This window comes from Cicer arietinum, chromosome 3 (assembly GCF_000331145.2).
Source record: "Cicer arietinum cultivar CDC Frontier isolate Library 1 chromosome 3, Cicar.CDCFrontier_v2.0, whole genome shotgun sequence".
Lineage (NCBI taxonomy): Eukaryota > Viridiplantae > Streptophyta > Magnoliopsida > Fabales > Fabaceae > Cicer > Cicer arietinum.
In genome coordinates this window covers 59,516,040-59,535,381 of record NC_021162.2, presented here as the reverse complement: position 1 = coordinate 59,535,381, position 19,342 = coordinate 59,516,040, and the positions used below count along the sequence as shown (strand labels likewise).

Genomic DNA, 19,342 nt, shown 5'->3' with positions numbered 1-19,342 from the left:
TCATATGAAGACTTATATGATAAACATTTATTCAAAAAGTTATCCAAATGCACCCTAGATTCTTACTCATGATGCAAAATTTAAAAGATATCATTTCCAACTATGAAAGCAACACGATGTAAAACTATATACTCCTTCCAGGTACAATATTTCCTAATGTTCAAAGAACTGGCATACAGGTATAAAAATGGCCCAATTTGGCCCAACCTATATTGGTATTCTAACTAATATAAGTGAGGTTACTATATGTTATGGATTGCCATTAAAAAAATGTCACTGTATATTTCACTCATTATTAAAAATCAATTACTGGTGTTTGATGAATTTTGGTTGATCAAATCAGCACCACTAACATACTTAGCAAAAAATGATATCAAACGAAATGGAGCACCAATAAGAGGAGCATCTGTTATTGGCACATCATCATCACTTTCCACATTCTTGGCATCTTGCAGCTGTAGATCTCTTGCATCATTATCATCTAGTGGAATTTGAACAATTTCTTCGATATCATCAGGTAAAGGTGAAGAGTTTGAAATTAACCCAACGGCGTGCTCGGTATGAATAGAGTCTCTATTAGCATTCCCCAAAGTCTTTTCCAATGAATCTGACTCTGGTACTGATATAGACGTAATCTCAGATGATTCAGGTTCAGGAATGGCAACACCGGCAGGTTTATCAAATTCAGTCAACCCTTTAGGTTTGGTAACTCCAGAAAGTCTAATTTCAGTGTCTCGTCGCTCCAGCTCAACACATAGCTTGTGGACCTGAGAATATATTTGGCTTAAGAACACATAACACTATCCAAAAAATCCAACTGAACCAAACTAAATCCTACTAATACAAGAGAGAAAAATATCAAATCTTTTAGCAAGTCGTTACAAAATCATCAAGAACCCTGCATATTTACCTTCTCAACAAGTTCAGCATTTTCTGCCATCAATTTTTCCATGAACATATAAGCCTCCTCATTTTCAGAAGCACGGTTCTGTCCATCGTTAAGCAAAATACAGTCAGAGGCAACGTAAAAGGCAAGGAAGAAGTACAGGTTCTTCTTCCTCCTCCCTACTTCAAGTCATGAACACACTTTACAAGTTTATAACATGTATCTAGCGTTCATCATCATTTTCAGAATAAATTTAAGTATATAACAAGTAACAATAAAAAAATCCCTTTCCAGAGTCATATATAACTAGCAATGATCCTTTCCTTCCATTAAAGATGTCAAAAATATGTAGTTTCATTTGAATGAATGAACATCTACTGTAGATTTTAAACATAAAAGATAACACAAACAAACCTTTGCAGATGTGTCCTGTGAAGCGGAAGAAGAGCTGCTGTTTTCAAGATTCTGGATTGTTGAATGAAGACCTGACACATTTTCCTTCAATTGCTGGTTTTCTAGCCAAAGATTATTCCTGGACTCCTCCAACTCTGCCACCTGCCAAGCTTTGTTTTTAATTTCCATATCAGAATTAACACAGGTTTGTAACAAAATGGACATGACCAAATGACAATATACGATGGTAATTCATCACGCCAAGGTTTAAAAATTACGGGAGTAGAAAAAAAAGTAAGACCTCACTAAAGAAGAAAACTCTTCAAGATTGCCAAAAGAACATTCAGCCAAAATGAAGGTAATAACAAATCTGTATTCAGTACCAAAACAATATAGCCTGAACTGTTACAGAAATTAGCCAGAATGTCTAATTAAGAAAAGTTGAGGGATATTTATGTTACGTTAGTCATTCACACACACAGGTGAACCTGCTTTGGTGCTCATAAACTACTCAAACCAGTTATGGCTCACTAGCAATAGCCAGACCATTCTATATTGTTAGTAACCTGATTCCATAACATAATGATGAGAAAATTAAGTATAATGATACCTGAAAGTAATGATCTATAATACTTCCTTAGGTTTTTCAGTATAAAATATTCAAGTATAATTAATTGGAAATACATTATGTACATACTACATACCTGCACTTGTAGCATGCTGATGTTTCCTTTCAGATTTGAAATAACGTCTTTAGTTGAGTTCTGCAAATAAAACAATATTCCTCTTATAAGAGATGGAATCACAAGAAAAAGAGTACATATTTAGCATTATTCTGCTGAGTCTTCTCCTCGGAGAACCAGAAAACTGTTATGATGAAAATTTGATGCTTTCAATTCAAGAAAAATGAAAGCGTACAATAGCACACTAGAAAGTAGAAAAGTTAATACCGCTTCCTCAACAAAAGAACTCAAATCAATCTCCTGAAGATTTATTTTTCGCTCTAAACTCTCCTGTAAAATAATGTATATTGGATTTAGAATTTCGACTAAACTTTCACTAACACACACAAAAAAAATAAAGTAAGAAACACCGTCAGAAGAGGCGATCAGCTAAGGTATATAAAAAATAAATGTCAAAAATAAGTGGAAGAAATAGTTCTAACCACTTTGAGGCTCAAAATGGTTTTTTCATTCAGCAACTGATTGGTTTTTTCAACATATCCAGTCTGCATAAGATATAGTATTGAATATGAAATATCTTGATAAATCATTTTTCAAATTTAATGCTCCTAAGTCTTTTAAAAAGGAAAAGTGTTTAGCCGCACACCTCGTTTTGAAGTATCTCACTCTGCAAATGTGCTATTCTCATTTCCAGACCAGTCTGTAGATAATCAAGTTAAATATACCAGTAAGTAGCTAAAATATATGGATAACAAATTTAAATAATGCACAAGTGCCATCTACACATTCATCAAAAATTGTTCTATTCAAATCCAATTACTTCTTTTAAAAAAGAATATTTGCCACTCAAAATTTGGTGCTGAGTATACCTAATATACTAAACAAAAGTGAAGGTCACAAATCAAGCAAACAATATATACTAAACGCAATAAAACATGAGAGAGTTGATATGCTATTACCTCTTTCTCACTAAAGGAACTCAAATTCCTCTCCAGAAGTTTTACTTTTTGCTCCAAACCCTCCTGCATAACAATGTATAGCAGATTTATAAAATTTAAACTACTATTCCATTAACAGAAAAATATTAAAAAAATATTCTTTTATAAGCAGCTAAGGGGTGAAATCATTCAAGGTTAAATAAATGGTGATTAAAGGAAATTGTGAGGTTGATGAAGCTATGCTCAAACTACCTTTTCATTTAGTAACAAGTTGGTTTTTCCCACCAATCCAGCCTGCATATGATATAATATCAAACATTAAACATCTTGATAAATAAAAAAATATCGCCACAACAAGATTCATCCACACATTCACCAAAATCTGTTCTATTCAAATCCAACTACTTTTTAAAATAAAAAAAATACCCGGTCAAAATTGGGTGCTGACTATACCTAATATATTATACGAAAACTTAAGGTCACAAATCAAGTAAACAAAATATACTAAATGAAATACACATGATATAAGTGACAAGTTGTTACCTCTTCCTCATTAAAGGAACTCAATTTGCTTTCCAGAATATTTACTTTTTGCTCTAAACCCTCCTGTAGAACAATGTATAGCAGATTTAAAATTTAAGCCACAACTCTATTAACCGAAAAATAATATTATTCTTATATAACCAGCTACAACTGATGAAACAAGGCTCAAAACTACCTTTTCATTCAGTAACATATTGGTTTTATCCACCAATCCAGCCTGCATATATGATACAATATTGAATATTAAACATATAAACAATCTCTCCGAATAAACGCTCCTAAATATTGTTCTTATATAAACAGCTAAAAGGGGGAAACCGGCAAAGGTTATATAAACGGTGGATGAAGGAATTTAGAAAGTTGATGAAGCTAGGCTAAATACTACCTTTTCATTCAGTAACAGATTTGTTTTTTCCACCAATCCAGCCTGCATATGATAATATTAAACACCATGATAAACAATATCTCCAAATAAATGCTCCTAAATATTTAAAAAGAATATATGCATGTATTCACCACACTCACTCACCTCTTTTTGAAGTAAGGAATTATTCTCATTCTGCAATTGTGCGATTCTCACCTCAAGATCAGTCTGCAGATAATCCAGTTAAATATACTAGTTAGTAATTAAACATATATAAGAAAAATATAATTCAGATAGTGTTTTTGGATTAGGTTATTGTTAGGAAATAATTGGTGTTTCACGGAGCTTCCTTGAGCATTTTCTTTTAAACGGATACTTATTTCACCAAAATCAATCTTCCCCAGACATGATATAAGAGCAATCCGCACATTCATCAAAACAGTTCAATTCAAATTTAATTACCTGCTTTTGTTTCTGTAATTCATTTTCAGTTTGTAGTTTATTAATAATCTCGTCCAAGGTAACCTGTACAAGAAAGGAAATGCAAATGGTATAGATGAAAAAAAGTTATCATAAGAGACGTTATCAGAAATAAACAAAATAAGCAGTTAAACAAATATCTCACTGATAAAACTTACAACACATTACCTCTTTATGAACGTGTTTATCAATTTCTTCTTTCAATTTTGTAATTGTCTCCCTTGCTAGGGTCTGCATAAAAGATGAGTTATATGCATTCATACTAAAGAATATTTGTGATATAAGCATATACAGTTAAATAAATCCGGTAGATGAAGCTTAATGTAAATGACCTCTTTCTGAACGTGCACTTCATTTTCTTCTTTCAATTTACTTATTGTCTCTTTTGATGTGGCCTGTTTTGAGATATGCTACACATTAAAACAAATAACAGATATATTTCTTGGATAAAATTTAAAATATATTACCTCTTCCTGCATGTGAATATCGCTGTGCTTATTCAATTTTCTAATTGTATCTTCCAATATGACCTGTGGAATGATAGGCTGCACACATTATAAAAACTGAAACATAAGGGCTCAAACAAAGGATATATACTTTTACATAAAACACTACCTCTTTCTGAATATGCATATCAAGTTCTTTTTTCAATTTTCTGATATTCTCTTCTAGTGCAACCTGTGGAAAGATAGATTATATGCGTTGAAAGAAAGTTGCAAGCTATAAACATTAGTAAAAAAGAATGTCACTCGGAAAAAAATTAAAATATATTACCTCCTTTTGGGCATGCATGTCCTTTTGTTCTTCCAGCTTTCTAATTGTCTCTTCAGATATGGCCTGTAGAATGATGGAAACATAAGTGATACTGGTATCGAAACATAAGTAATAGTATTTCTCAGGTAAAACATTACCTCTTTCTGAATGTGCATATTATTTTCTTCGTTCAGCTTCATGATTATCTCTTCTGACATGACCTTTGGATTGATAGTAGTATATATCATAAAAACATTGAGACATATGATAAAACAAAGGACAGATATTTCTTAGATATAATATTACCCTATCAGAAATGTGTGTATTATTTTCTTCTTTTAATTTCTGAATGGCCTCTTCTGATATGCTCTGTGGTGCGACATGATGTACAAGTTACAAAACCATTATAGCATAGGTTCTAAAATAAAGGACATAAATTTCTTCAGTAAAATATTACCTCTCTCTGAATGAGCATAGCATTTTCTTCTTTTAGTTTTCTAATTGTTTCGTCTGATGTGTCCTGTTGAAAGAAAGCATATGCATATTGAAAATTTGAAAGTATCAAAAATAAAATAAAAAATTCAAGACATCTTTAACAAATTAAGTTTGCGATTATCACCTTCATCTCCCAAATTTTTAATTACCTCCTCTTTCATTCATGGCCTCTCAAAACGTAATTTAATTTAGTTTGGCAATTCACTCATGTCCACAAACACTCAACTCAAACAAGAGACAAAGAGGGAACAAGGGAGATCTAATTTTTTATGAGCTTGTTTGCATAACAAGGGAGATCAATTTTTCGGTCATATATATCTTGCACAATAAGTCATACACACCTATAAACACTACATAGAAACTAAATTATGAAATAATAAGTTCAAACTAAATTTCTTAGTTTCAATGAAAAAGGATAACAATAGCTAGGGAAAACATGGTTCCCTTCATGAACCAACATTTCAAATATAGGACTAGAGTAATGAGTATAAAACACAATTACACTAAAATCAGAGAAAATCTATATCGGTTGAAGGAAACTTACACATTCTTCACCATTTGGCAGATGTCCATTCGAATTCATATTAGTACTTTGCCCATCTGCAGATTCCAATGGTTGAGTGTACTCGTCGTTCCCACTTTTCACCAGATTCAGATCACTGTTTGGGACTTCCACATCCCCATTACAATCCACACTCACACTTTGCTCCTCAGCTGTCTCCAAAAGCTCGTTACCGCTAATCACCGGATTATGATCCCTGGTTGAAGTTTCTCCATCCCCATTAGATTTTACCACAGCCTCAGAAAAACTAGCATGCTCATCCTTACCATTATCCACCAGATTCTGATCCCTTGTATTTGTTTCTCCATCTTCAATCAAATTTGCTGCAGTCTCAGAAAGATTAGCATGCTCATCCTTACCATTATGCACTACATTCTGATCCCTAGTAGCTGATTCTCCAACCCCAATATCCACATTCTTGTTTTGCTTGTTCTTCTTCTTCTTGTTTTTTCTCCTTCTCTTGTCATCCTCCATCCTCTCCCAGCTAAAATTTATATTCCAACTGCTAAGAGGCACTACTCACTACTCAAACACACACAAACGTAAAAAAAGAGAACTTTCAGGTTTAGAAATGCAACCAGCCAAAAAAAATAAAATGATTAAAACCCAATAATGCTAACTCCGAGATCAACACAATCAATCACAATTCATTAAATTGCAACAAAAAAATACCAATCTCGAAGTAACTAAATGATGGCCATCACGAAATCTTAAATCTCGAACTAAAAGTTAATAAATTTGGGGGAAAATTCTACAACAGTAATAATAAAAATAATAAAGAAGAAAATGGCGAATGAAAATTATTATTGATAAAAAATGCTTACAGAGAGAAAGTATTGTTGTTGATGATGAGAGTTAAGTTAGCGTAATGTGGAAAACGAAAGTTTGTTGTGTGAAATGAATCTGCAAATGGAAAAGTGAGCATTTGATGGAATTTTCACGTTTGCGTTTGAGTAAATGTGTAACGCAGTTTTCACGACAGCTTTTGTTTCTGACATGAAATCCAACGGCTTTTACGGTCCCAATTGTTCTTACTCTATGATGGACTTGCCTCTACTTGATTACTTCAATGGTTCCAAATGTGAAACAAAAAATGTTTGCTTAATTTCAATCTAGTCCTTTACATTTACAATATTTTAATATTAGTGTTAAAATTGCAAATATTAATAAGATTCGTCTCTTTAAGTGGATAATATCATATAATATTTTTTGTTAAAAATAATAAATTATTAAAGATATAATTGATAATAGATACCCACAAACTTAATTAATATTTTATAATTTTATAAATTATTTTAGAATATTAATAAGTATAAGACTAGATTAACATAGTTTTCTGATTTTATGATATAAATTAGATATTTAGTTTACTCACTAAAGAATTATCCTTATGTTATAGTTTAATTGACAAATATTGGTATTGTTATCTTGTATATCTTGTTATAGAGTTCAAATTTAATACTTCACAATTGTGTAAATTTTATGTAGTAATTGTCATTCTTTCTAAAAAAAAAAATATAATAATATTTTTGTGTGTTAATTGAGAATTGATATGCTTTTTTAAGACTTTAAAGTAAATTATTAATTTTAAAAGAATTTTAGATTCTTATTTTTTTCAAGGTACTTTTAATATTTTTAGAATAAAATGTTTGACTTGAATTCATTATTATTATTATTAATGGGTGTAATTTTTTATATATCAAATTATTAAAGTTTTAATTTAATTAATAATTAGTCAATCCAATAAATAAATCAATTTATAAATTATATTTAAATATTTAATTATAGTAAATCATTTTTATAAAGAGATAAAATTATTAGTTGTGAAATTATTATATCAAAATGTTAGTTGATTGAATGATTAAGGACATATAATTAAATTCCAAATGCCGTTCTTTGTAAGATTTTAGTTTTATATTAGTATTTAATTTTATTCACAGATAATTTATTAAAACTTTCTAATATTAGTTTAATAGTTAATATATTAAAATATATCAATTTAGTAATATTTATATCGTTTCAACAGCAAAATATTAACTTTGGTAAAAAAGAAACAAATATATTAATTTTTAAAAACCATAACAAGGATTGTAAATTAAAATATTAATATCATTCATTTAATTTTTAATTTAAATTTTGATTATTATTGACTATATCTTTTTTGGTCATAATTATTGACTATATCTATTTACTGTTAATTTTTACCAATTTTATTGTTTGAATTCAAGCATAACATGATTGAAATCAATATTAAATATATACTTTTAAAAAAAAAATACACTGCATTTGAATTAATTACTTCACAAATTACAATTGTATAAATCACATGTCCTTAAATTTATCAATAATTTAATATAAATTTTAATATTTATTTCAAATGTAACTATTGTACTTTAAATATTTAAGAGATATTAAATGAATTAATTTGTGTTGCTTGTGATTGCGGATATCCTAGTTTATTGGTATTATGTCTCAATTAGATTTAAAATTATTAAAAAGATACGGTTGCAATTCTCATTTTGAACAAAAAAAAAATCCTCAAATTTTAAGAGTATATTATACTCGACTAGTATGTATGAGGCTACTAAATGCCAAATAATATTTATTGGAATAATTTTATATACCTAATTTATATTTCATCTTAATTTTAATATAAATTTTCTATCATCAAACCTATCAAATAACATTAACTAAAGCTATGATCATGTTATTTAAGGAATATTGAAACCATGGACGATAATCTAAACAAATAGAGATAATTACTAATTCGCCTATAGTGGTATGAATTATGTAATTGTGACACATGGAGGACCAAATACACAAATTTATACATGAGACACACTAAATATATTTTAAAATATTTGATAACTAGATTTTTAAGACAATTTTTGGTATGCAACTAGTATCACTCTTCAGAGTTTGGAAAGATCAAATAAATTGAGGGTTTAACAATAGACTATCTAAATTTTAGTTGTAAGAGTATTATTGAAAAACACATGGCCTAATTCCTCAAGCTCTAGTGGTTTCTCATGTTTATTTACCAAACTCTTTTATCAAGTCTAGTGAACTCATAACTTTTTCTTTAATAATTATAAATTTATCAAACTTGTAACTAGTCTTCAAGTCTAAATAACTTATTTTTCTCGCTCTAAAGACACTTCATACTCAATCATATATCGCTTCAATCGTACTAGACCATGCTTATACAAGAGACAAATATTTTGTTAAATATATTCAATAAAAATGGAATCCCTCTCAATTATCGCTTCCTCTGTCAGTGAATTAATATGCGCATCTAACTCCTCCGTCCTGCATTTCAATGCCAACTCCATTGATTTTTCTAAAGTTACAAATTATAATATTTATCGAAAGCAAAAATCATTAATCGTCATTCAAAATCTTTTACTAAACATATGTTAAAAAATATTAACCAATTTATTAAATCTACAACGAAAAATAACACATACATATAAATACTCCATAGTACCGGCACAAGAATGTTTAGTTATATTAGATCGCTTACATAAAATAAATTTATTGAAATGAAATCTCTTACCCTAATTGCTTTGTGAGTTGTTAATTTTTATGAAGAAAAAAAAGGTCACAAGTGAAGTGCATTTTTGAAGTATGAGGGACAAAGGGTGGAATAAAGAAGGAAGAAATGGACAAGTTTGTAATTTGGAGTGGGTATATATGGATGCGAAAATGGTAAATTTGTGGGTATCATCGAGCAGCTTTTGTTTCTGCTTTTTTTGAAGAAAAGGTGTTAAAAAAAAGAAGGGGTTGGGATTGGGAAGGTGAGGGATTCACGCTGCGTGTGTTCGTGTTTGGATCTCTCATTCCTAATCCTCCCATAGCCTCACCCTAAGGTTAACCATTGCTTATCTCTCTCTTTTTTTTCTCTCTCTTCATTTTAATTTTTAGGGTTCCGTTCTGATCCCTTTTTTTCATTCAGATCTGAAACTCCGAAGTTCCATCCATGGCTTCCAAGCGTATTCTCAAGGAGCTGAAGGATTTGCAGAAAGACCCACCTACTTCTTGCAGCGCTGGTACGTTTTTCTTCTTATTCTCTTTATTTCCCCTCAATCAATTTAATATATCAGCAATTGTGTTGTTTGAAAATATGATCTTTTTGTTTCTAGGGTATATTGAAATAAATTTAAATAAAGTATGGAAAACACAAAAAAAGTGAAATTTAATGAAGCACAGGGAAATGGGTTTTTGTTGTTGTTGTTGTGATTGATGTTGTTTGATATGATCATGTGTGATTAATGTTGAGTTTGGATGTGGTTTTTTTGTTTTGTTTCTTTGTAGGTCCGGTTGCTGAAGACATGTTCCATTGGCAAGCAACAATTATGGGTCCGGCTGATAGTCCATATGCTGGAGGTGTATTTCTGGTCACTATTCATTTTCCTCCAGATTATCCTTTCAAGCCTCCTAAGGTAATGTATTTTAACATTATAGGAGTGATGCTTGTGGATTTTAGGTTTAGTTGTTTATTGTTATAAATGTTGATAATGTTATTTTATACCAGGTTGCATTCAGGACTAAGGTCTTTCACCCCAACATCAATAGCAATGGTAGCATTTGTCTTGATATCCTGAAGGAACAGTGGAGCCCTGCGCTTACCATCTCTAAGGTTTTGGATTTCTTTCCTTTAATTTTAATGTTTGAATAGCATTACCCTTGTTCAATAATGATATGGATATTTTCCGCAGGGTATTAACATTCTTAACTTAAGACTAAGAACAATTATTTTATGGGGAAAAGTACCTTCATGAAACCACAAATAAAATATTTAATTTTATGGCCCAATTTTTTTTACATTGGGCTCTGCTGCCTCTGCATTGGTATTAACTATTAATGTGGTATATTTTGGAGTAAATTTAAGTTAGTTGCATTATTTTTAACGCCCCAAGTCATTAGATATTTTCATTTTATTTTTTATTTGTGCTGGTTGGACCAAGGTAATTACAATCAGACCAGACACTGAACCAACGAATCATCGGTTCAAGGTTCCATGGTCAGGCCGTTGTCGAACTGGTATTAATTAAATAATTCATTTATATGTAATGGTAGCATTTGTATTAATGAAACCATGTCCGATGTAGTGGTTTGCTTTGTTACCTTGTATATGTATGCACTTTTTTGCCTGAGGTTAAAATCCGCCAGGGGCCAAGTATTATTTAATAGTTTTATTTAATTTTATATCTATGACCCAAACCACTTGCAACCCTAAAATTGCTATATGAAAACATGGAGCCGCCACCCAGCCTCCTCATTTTTCTCTAATCCTTCATTTTCTTTAATTGAAGTGCACTCATCCTTCATTTTTTGTTTCTGAATGGAAGCGCGTATTACATCTACGTATTTTTTTCCCCTTTTTCTTTGTTGGGTTCTTTGTTTCTTCTAGTTCTTCATTTATTTGCCTCCCTTTCACGGTCTCTCATTCTTTGTTTCTTCTAGCTCTTCATTTATTTGCCTCCTTCCCACATTTTCTTTTTGATAGTTTTTGAATGTGTGCTTGTTTCTTCTCCTTCTTCTAAATTATCTGCTTGTCTAAGTGCTTATGTACAAGTTGTTTCTACAGTCGAAGAGGGATACATTGTTTTTATAAGCTAAGTTGTGATCTTATGGAGTTTATGAAAGTAGGCTGAAATTAACTTATGGCTATGTCTAGGTGGTCAGTCTCCGTTAGCCCTTGCCTCGAAACTGGGATAATGGTATAATGCATTGATGGATGGCTGCTATTCTTAAATAATTTATACAAGTTAATTAATTATGAATTAATACTATATGTAGCATGTAGCAACAGAAATTCTGAATAAATGAACAAATTACAATACTCACCTAGGTGAGGTCAAATTTGAAACCTCCAATACTCACACAAATATTTCACCCACAAGAAATGGTGATTACTAAACTAAGTGGGTTTGCAAGCCCTTTGTGTCAACACAAAACCTAAAAGACAACTAAAAAAAGCATAACGGTGCTATTGGCCGCCATTGAGACTGCAATTGAATGCGGTTTGCATCTATAACTTTAATATGTGGAGACTGTACTGGAGAATGGCGCCCACCAGCTGCTATGCTGTTATTGACAACCACTGGGTATGCCATAAGCTATTTTCTTAAGCCCTTACAAATACTTACTCAAGTATTTACGAAATAAGATAATCTCAAAAAAGCTCTTCCAAACACCCCCCAAACCCAAGACACAAACATCCTTAATCATACCCCTAATAGAACTACAGTGGTGTTCTACCTCTTCCTATCTCCAACCAGAACCACTTGACCACCTCTCTCTTTCTGTGTGTGTGTTCATCCTGTTAGAACACTAGACAAAATCAGTGCTACCAGCCTTTAGTTCTCTACCATTACCACCTTCACTGGTATGGTTCACAAGGTTCCACGTTGTTTCTATTCATTCCCTCGTACACCAAGAAGACTGATTTTTAACCGTGGTTATTCGGGCTATTTAATGCCTAATTGTCAACATAAATATTGGTAGACTGGTTTGTATTTTGCCCGATGCTACATGGTAGGGTCAAGTATTTTTATTGGAGCAGGCATGTAGACATGGTATACTTAATACTTTTGCATGAATTGTGTTTCTGCTAAGGGTAATTTTATTTTTTCCCTTACTATGTTGTGTAAGAATTTAGAATCTTATTCCAAGATAATCCGTCTTCATGTTTTTTTACACAATTGTTCACTTGTAATTTTCTAAATTTCTTTAATGTATGTAGAACTCATTCCTCTGTGCTGATATTAAGATGAATCTCAATGCATTTTATAACTATGTTTTGCTCGGCATACCAGGTACTGCTTTCTATTTGCTCACTGCTGACTGATCCAAATCCTGATGACCCGCTTGTACCCGAGATTGCTCATATGTACAAAACAGACCGGGCTAAGTACGAAGCCACTGCACGCAGCTGGACTCAGAAGTATGCCATGGGCTGATTTGGGGTTTTAGAGCATATGTATAAATGACATTTATGAAAACTGTTTCTGGTTTGTGTTGTTTCTTGCTGTTTTCTGGGGGTGAGATTTTGTTTATGTGGGAAAGGAAAGGCGGTGTTGTAATTTGATAAGAAAGTAACTTTATTTTCAACCAATGATGTGTTATAATGATTGAAAGTCATGAACAAGATGTTATCTGTGTCATAACTGTGTTGTAACTTTCTCTATGTAGCAATGTAGAAAATAGTGAATGTCGACCTTCCCATGATGTTGCAACACCTCTTCAGTCAAACCAACTCTAATAATTAAGTTAATATTTCGTAGACAACTTAGGTAATAGGTAGTGTTTGCTACTAGATTGTGGTGTTTATTCTCTAAGAAATTTGGAAAAGCTTAAAACTAGAATGAGAAACTAAAATTATATGTGGGGCATGCTTATTTGGCTCTTTTAGAGTGAGTTTTGAACATAATTTGTCATGAATGTATTTGAAATCTGTAATGTTTATTAAGTTTCCTAGAGCGGATTTCATTAATGCGCCTTTGGACATTTGAAAAACTTCTGTAACCCATAATTCAACCACTGCCGAAATTCAGGTTTCAAAACCCTGATTCTTTGACAAAAAAACCATGATTTAAATCAATGATTAGCTAAGTTTATATATGAAATTTGAGTTTCTTTCTAATCTCTTTAAATGGTTTTTTAAGTAGTAGGGAAGGCTATTCATTTAATAATCTTTTAATTTACATGTCTTTTCGTATTCAATCTTTTTGAAAAAAAAAAGGAATGAAATGAAATACATTATACTTTTTACTGCATCGAATATAAATGATGAAAAGTTGTTGGATTTGATTTGTTTCTATGTATCTTCAAATTATATGTTCAGCCAACTTAAGGCAAGCTGAATTAAAACTCGGGTGGTTATTGTTAGACAAATTTTATTTTGGACAAGGGTTGATTAGTCACTGAAAATTACTTGAAATTTAATAATATTTATTAGAAATAGAAGTGATCTTTCTGTTGTTCTAACAATCAAGTCACCGTCTCACTCATCAAAATAATAAAGATCATATAAGCTTCTACTTTCAATTTTGGTTGTCGTTATATTTAGAGTGATTTTCAATAATTAGTAAGTTCCTCTGATTTATTGGCTTCGGTTAGCATTGTGATACATGGATGAATGTTATCACAGTCCATTAAAAAACCAAGGTGGGACTTGTCCTTCAATTGTTCTCACTCCAGCTTGCAAAAATTGACAGCTCCCCACTACTCTGTCTTGGTCCCTTCTGAAGTTATTCTTGACTTCAAACCAATCATTCAGTTTCTTTTCAAATCTAACTAAATAAATTATTATCTATATAAATAATTCAGCAAGTCATATGTTGGTCCCTTAGAGATTTTTAGTAGTATCTCATCACATTAATCAGTTTAATATTATACTCATCAAGGTACAATAATACAGTGAACTCGAATCTCGATCAGAAATAGGCTTATTCACTAAACAACTATTTGTGTATCACAGTAACAAAATGTTTTAGTCACTACTCTTGCAGTGTTTTTTTTTTTGTTTTATAAAAAAATGAATAAGAATATTCACTTGAATTATAAATACGTACAAAGATTAATTAATTATAATCCTTCATAAAAATTCAGCTCTGCAGAACAGAACAGAACAGAACAGAACAATGTCAACACAGGTGTAATCTGAAGTCCAGTTGAAAATATTATGAGATCAGAAAGCGTGTATTGGGTGACCAACACAACAGTGATTGTTGAAACGTTAAAAATCATTGCCACAACAAATAAAGAAGCATGGAATTTTGTTTTTCTTTGGATCAAACGTGGCAAGCACTATTGTCTAGTTAAACCACGTGACACCCATTACAGCTAAGTAGACTCTTTCCTCTCTAAGAATCTCTCATATATTCCTGGCGGATATATACATATAAATAAATAATCCAAGATTTTATAAACCATTTATAATAATAATTTTTCTATTTAATTAACCAAGGCTTTCAACAATCTGAACTGATCTTTCTGTCAGGTGATATAGATTTATTTGGCCTTATCCATTAGAGGAGAGAATGTAATTTTTCTCCTTTTGAATTTAACTTTTGTCATTGGTATATGGAACACAATGAGAGAAAAGAAAAAAAAATGCAAATTCACCTTGCTATGAAATTCTCTATGATACCCGTTAGAGATACTCTAATCTTGGATTCATACTTGAGTTTAAACATTATTCACAAATCATGCGTATGAGTATAAGTGGTCAGTACACTTCATCTTAAGAAAATAGCACCACTCTTAAGAAAATATAGAACGTTATGATTTTGGTTTATAATTCAGTAAAAAATTTAAGTTTATAAATCATCAAAATAGTTTTTGAAAAATACAATTAACTATTATAAAAGTTTCTAAACCATACAATTTACAGTCAAAATGATTCATGATCGTTATAACACCAAATACTACACTGAATGGCATTTTGATGATTCGATAGATAATTTTAATTTTTTATTGAGTTAGAGACCAAAATGATTGTATCTTATATTTTTATGAACTAAAATAGTAGTTTACTCTCTCTTTAATTAGACGGTGAATTATATCAATAAAACTATTGAATTAAAAGTTGTTGTTAAGTTGATAAAGCTTATAAAAATTCATACAAATTTAAGATCCGGTATCTATAGATTTCCATTTATATTTCCCGTTCAGCAATAAGCAAGCTACCGGATACTTTTGCATTTTATATTTCCCGATTAAAAATATTAAAATGCTTCTCGTTCATTTTGCTATTTACTGCTCAAGTTATGTTTCACATATTATATCATAAAAAATATATTTTTAATAAATATTTATTTAAAAAGTATTTTTAATTGATAAACCAAACAAATTTTATTCTATAAAATGATGTTTGAAAAAAAATATCTAAACGTAAATTATGTTAGAGAAAATTTAATTTTAATTAAAAATATATTTATAAAATAAAATTTTCTCAAAAATGCATTTATAAATAGGTTTTAATTGCAATTTTAGTCTCCCTATTTTAGTTAAATCACGAAAGTAGTTCTTTCAGTTTATTTCTCCCCGTTTTGGTTCTCCAAACAGAATTTTAGTCCAAAATTTGATGAAGTGACATTTTTTAAAGTCACACCACACCATTTATGATCATAAATTTCAGGTACAATTATTGCACTACGAGATCTTAAAACATAGTGTGACTTAAATAAATGCAAAATAAAAATAAAACTTCATCAAGTTTTGGACCAAAATTCTATTTGAGGATCAAAACTGGAGAGAAATAAAATGAGGGAACTACTTTCGCGATTCAACTAAAATAGGAGGACCAAAACTGCAATTAAACCTTGCAATTAAACCTTACAAATATTAATCCAAATCCATACATATAATATTCATGAGACCTTCTTATTTGTAGTATATTTAACACTTTTGTAACATAAATTCAGATTTGTGTAATTAATCATTTTAAATACTTCATTAACTACTAAAATATAGATTATTAACTATTTATTAAACATATATCTTATTAATTATTAAAATAATGACATTAACTATTTCTAGAGTATTTTTTTAACTGATAAATTGTAGTATTTTAAAGTGATTATTGTCTTGTATTTTAATTTTTAACGAGATATATGTTAAATAAGTGGTTAATCGTTTATATTTTAGTGATTAAAGATATAAATTTAAAATTTATAAATGCGTCACAAAAATATCTCTTAATTATTGAAACAAATAAAAAAAATTGAACAAAAATATATGTATTCATATCAAAATTTGTGTTCAAATAAGATTTTTGATTATTAAAACATACACCAATGAATGTCTAAGTCTTTTGAAATTTTGTATACATCAACGAGTGATCTCACATAACAACATGAAAGACAATTTCATAAAATTATCATTATTTTGTTTTATTTATATTTTCTAATTTATGTGAAACGATCAATTTTTGATAGTATTTTGAGACAAAGAATAACACCCGATATCAAAGTTGTTATAATAATAATAATAATAATAATAATAATAATAATAATAATAATAATAATAATAATAATAATAATAATAATAATAATAATAATAATAATAATAATCTTTATATATCTTAATATAAATGAAACATTTTTCATTTAATTATAATATATTTATTTTGCTTTTTGTTTAGTACAATTTCAACATATTTCATCAATTATCATAAAACCTTTGAAAAAAGAGATCCATTATATATATATATATATATATATTCACATCCTTTAAAATAGATTTTATTGACTTTTCACATCATTTCACATAAAAAATAAGTGATTTTTGATACTTTATAATAATAATAATAATAATAATAATAATAATAATAATAATAATAATAATAGCAACAGACATTTTAGTAAATAATTTTATATATTTTTGAATTTTATATTAATTGTTGTTTTGATAAATGTGTTTATTACTTACTTTAGTTCTAATGTTTTTTTCTTAGTAAATAAAAAATTGCAATAATTATCATTTTATTGTGGAAGAAGGATTTACTACGCTTAATTGTAGTTTTAGTCTCTTTATTTTCACCAATTTATAGAATTGGTCTTCATATTTTAAAAAGTCAATAGTTTTGATTCCTCTTTTAAATTTTTTAACTTAAAAAATAATAATTTGATATGTTTTAAATGATATTACATACGATTTTATGATATAAAATCATCTAGGTGCATTAATTATTTATATGTCATTACTTAAATTACAAAAATAAAAAATATCTGAAGTTTAAAGTTAAGTTGTTAGAGAATTTTATTGTGATTTTATGAGTGTTAGTTATTCTACATCATCTTATTGTATGTCACGTTATTTAAAGTATGTCACACTGTTATTTTTTAATTATAAAATCATAATGAGGTGCTAAATGTGTCAATTTTAAAATAGTGGAATCCATTTATTGAATTGGTAAAAATTAGAGACTAAAATTACAATTAATTTTTTTTATACATGTTTTCCAATTTTTACAAGCCTTTGTAAAAAAAATTATAATCCGATTTCACTACTTAATTTTTTTTTATGAGCGCCATTTTTTCATAAACACTTTAATTTATTTAAGGTATTGGTCGAAAATATTTTGTTGTATATGTTGCGTCTGTGAAAAAGTAGTAGCCATCAATTTAATTTTATTAAAGAAAAAATTGGATAAAACTTAAAATGATGATCTTAAACCAAAAATTCGCATTCGAGAGTCAATTACGAGTAGGAAAAATACTACCACCCTACACCGTTCATTAAAACAGTTACTCTATGATTAATTGTATATAAAATATTTATTTATTTATTTTACTCCAAAAAAGACTAATAAACAAAGAAAATAAATTATTTGCATTAATAAAAGAATAAATTTTTTCTTCTTCTTAATTTGATCTAACAAGAAGAAAATTTTGCTCTCAATTTACAATAGAAAAATCAAAACTCGCGTAATTTTTAGTAGAAAATATTTGTGAATTAATTAATTTTATTATTACTCAATTTTATTTATTATTAAAAAAATGGGTTAATAATGATAAACGATATAGAAAAATGATTAACAAATAGAAGAATAACAGGGTTTCATCAATTTAAGAGGTGTATATTTTGCATAAAAAAAAATTGATAATTATATGTATATCATGACAAATCGTAATAAATAAAAAATATCAAAATTTAATAGAAAAAAAAAACATCATACCAAATTCATCAACTATAATTATCTCCTTTAAATGATGTGTTTCTCCTTTCTCTTATTTTTCAGTACAAATTGAAGTGAGTTGTTATAAAAAATATTGTATGAAAATGATGTAACGGAAAACAATAACCAACCAACAATCTTCATCGAAAAACACTTCATCAAAAAACACTTCAAACACTTATCTATTTTTCTTTCCCTTTACATCCTCCATTTTATTTATGAGTCACATGGTTGTACGAAAATGATATGACAAAAGAGCAATGACGTTTCTCTTCTCACGGACATAGGCATATTCCAACACATCAAACCAAATATTTTCCTCTCCTTTTGAGAGTCCTATCTATAATAATAGTAGATTAATAGATTAGATTAAATTATTTTTAGAAAAAGAATCTATCATTATTATTAATCAATTACACATTCCTTAAAAATATTTACTATTATTTTCAATTAAAGAAAATTTATAAGATTGATTTTTTTTAATTACAAACTTTCTTAAAAATATGTCATTATTGCTAATTAGAGTAAATCAATAAGATTGATCTTCCTACTACAAA

General features: G+C 29.2%; 2 protein-coding genes across 5 annotated transcripts; one reads left to right on the top strand and one right to left on the bottom strand.

Annotated features, from left to right (window-relative positions):
* Nucleotides 1-69: 69 nt before the first annotated feature.
* On the bottom strand, nt 70-7,095 carry LOC101505088 (uncharacterized). 4 transcript variants are annotated; one of them, XM_004492526.4, is made up of 24 exons: nt 6,922-7,093; nt 6,080-6,619; nt 5,498-5,560; nt 5,347-5,409; nt 5,199-5,261; nt 5,062-5,124; nt 4,903-4,965; nt 4,755-4,817; nt 4,620-4,682; nt 4,456-4,518; nt 4,270-4,332; nt 3,973-4,035; nt 3,829-3,870; nt 3,619-3,660; nt 3,444-3,506; nt 3,153-3,194; nt 2,922-2,984; nt 2,609-2,662; nt 2,445-2,507; nt 2,230-2,292; nt 1,984-2,043; nt 1,301-1,441; nt 911-988; nt 70-767 (listed from the first exon to the last, which is right to left on the bottom strand). In XM_004492526.4, exons 2-24 carry the CDS (start codon nt 6,569-6,571, stop codon nt 303-305), a joined length of 2,298 nt encoding a protein of 765 aa, XP_004492583.1. In that variant the 5' UTR covers nt 6,572-6,619; nt 6,922-7,093; the 3' UTR covers nt 70-302. The 4 variants fall into 4 exon arrangements, 3 of the variants coding, with proteins under 3 accessions (XP_004492583.1, XP_073222320.1, XP_073222319.1); XM_073366219.1 differs by lacking the exon at nt 2,445-2,507 and having other exon boundaries at nt 6,922-7,094; XM_073366218.1 differs by lacking the exon at nt 5,347-5,409 and having other exon boundaries at nt 6,922-7,094.
* Nucleotides 7,096-9,636: 2,541 nt separating this feature from the next.
* On the top strand, nt 9,637-13,325 carry LOC101504767 (ubiquitin-conjugating enzyme E2 28). Its single transcript, XM_004492525.4, has 5 exons — nt 9,637-9,966; nt 10,053-10,146; nt 10,412-10,539; nt 10,632-10,736; nt 12,919-13,325. Exons 2-5 carry the CDS (start codon nt 10,077-10,079, stop codon nt 13,060-13,062), a joined length of 447 nt encoding a protein of 148 aa, XP_004492582.1. The 5' UTR covers nt 9,637-9,966; nt 10,053-10,076; the 3' UTR covers nt 13,063-13,325.
* Nucleotides 13,326-19,342: the final 6,017 nt, after the last annotated feature.

Coding starts and splice junctions, on each gene's coding strand:
- LOC101504767 (XM_004492525.4), top strand. CDS start 10,077: ATGGCTTCCAAGCGTATTCTCAAGGAGCTGAAGGATTTGCAGAAAGAC. Junction 10,147..10,411: donor ACCTACTTCTTGCAGCGCTG/GTACGTTTTTCT, acceptor GTTTCTTTGTAG/GTCCGGTTGCTGAAGACATG. Junction 10,737..12,918: donor CTGCGCTTACCATCTCTAAG/GTTTTGGATTTC, acceptor TCGGCATACCAG/GTACTGCTTTCTATTTGCTC.
- LOC101505088 (XM_004492526.4), bottom strand. CDS start 6,571: ATGGAGGATGACAAGAGAAGGAGAAAAAACAAGAAGAAGAAGAACAAG. Junction 5,561..6,079: donor TGCCAAATGGTGAAGAATGT/GTAAGTTTCCTT, acceptor TTCTTTCAACAG/GACACATCAGACGAAACAAT. Junction 3,507..3,618: donor ATATGTTACTGAATGAAAAG/GTAGTTTTGAGC, acceptor ATTGTTCTACAG/GAGGGTTTAGAGCAAAAAGT.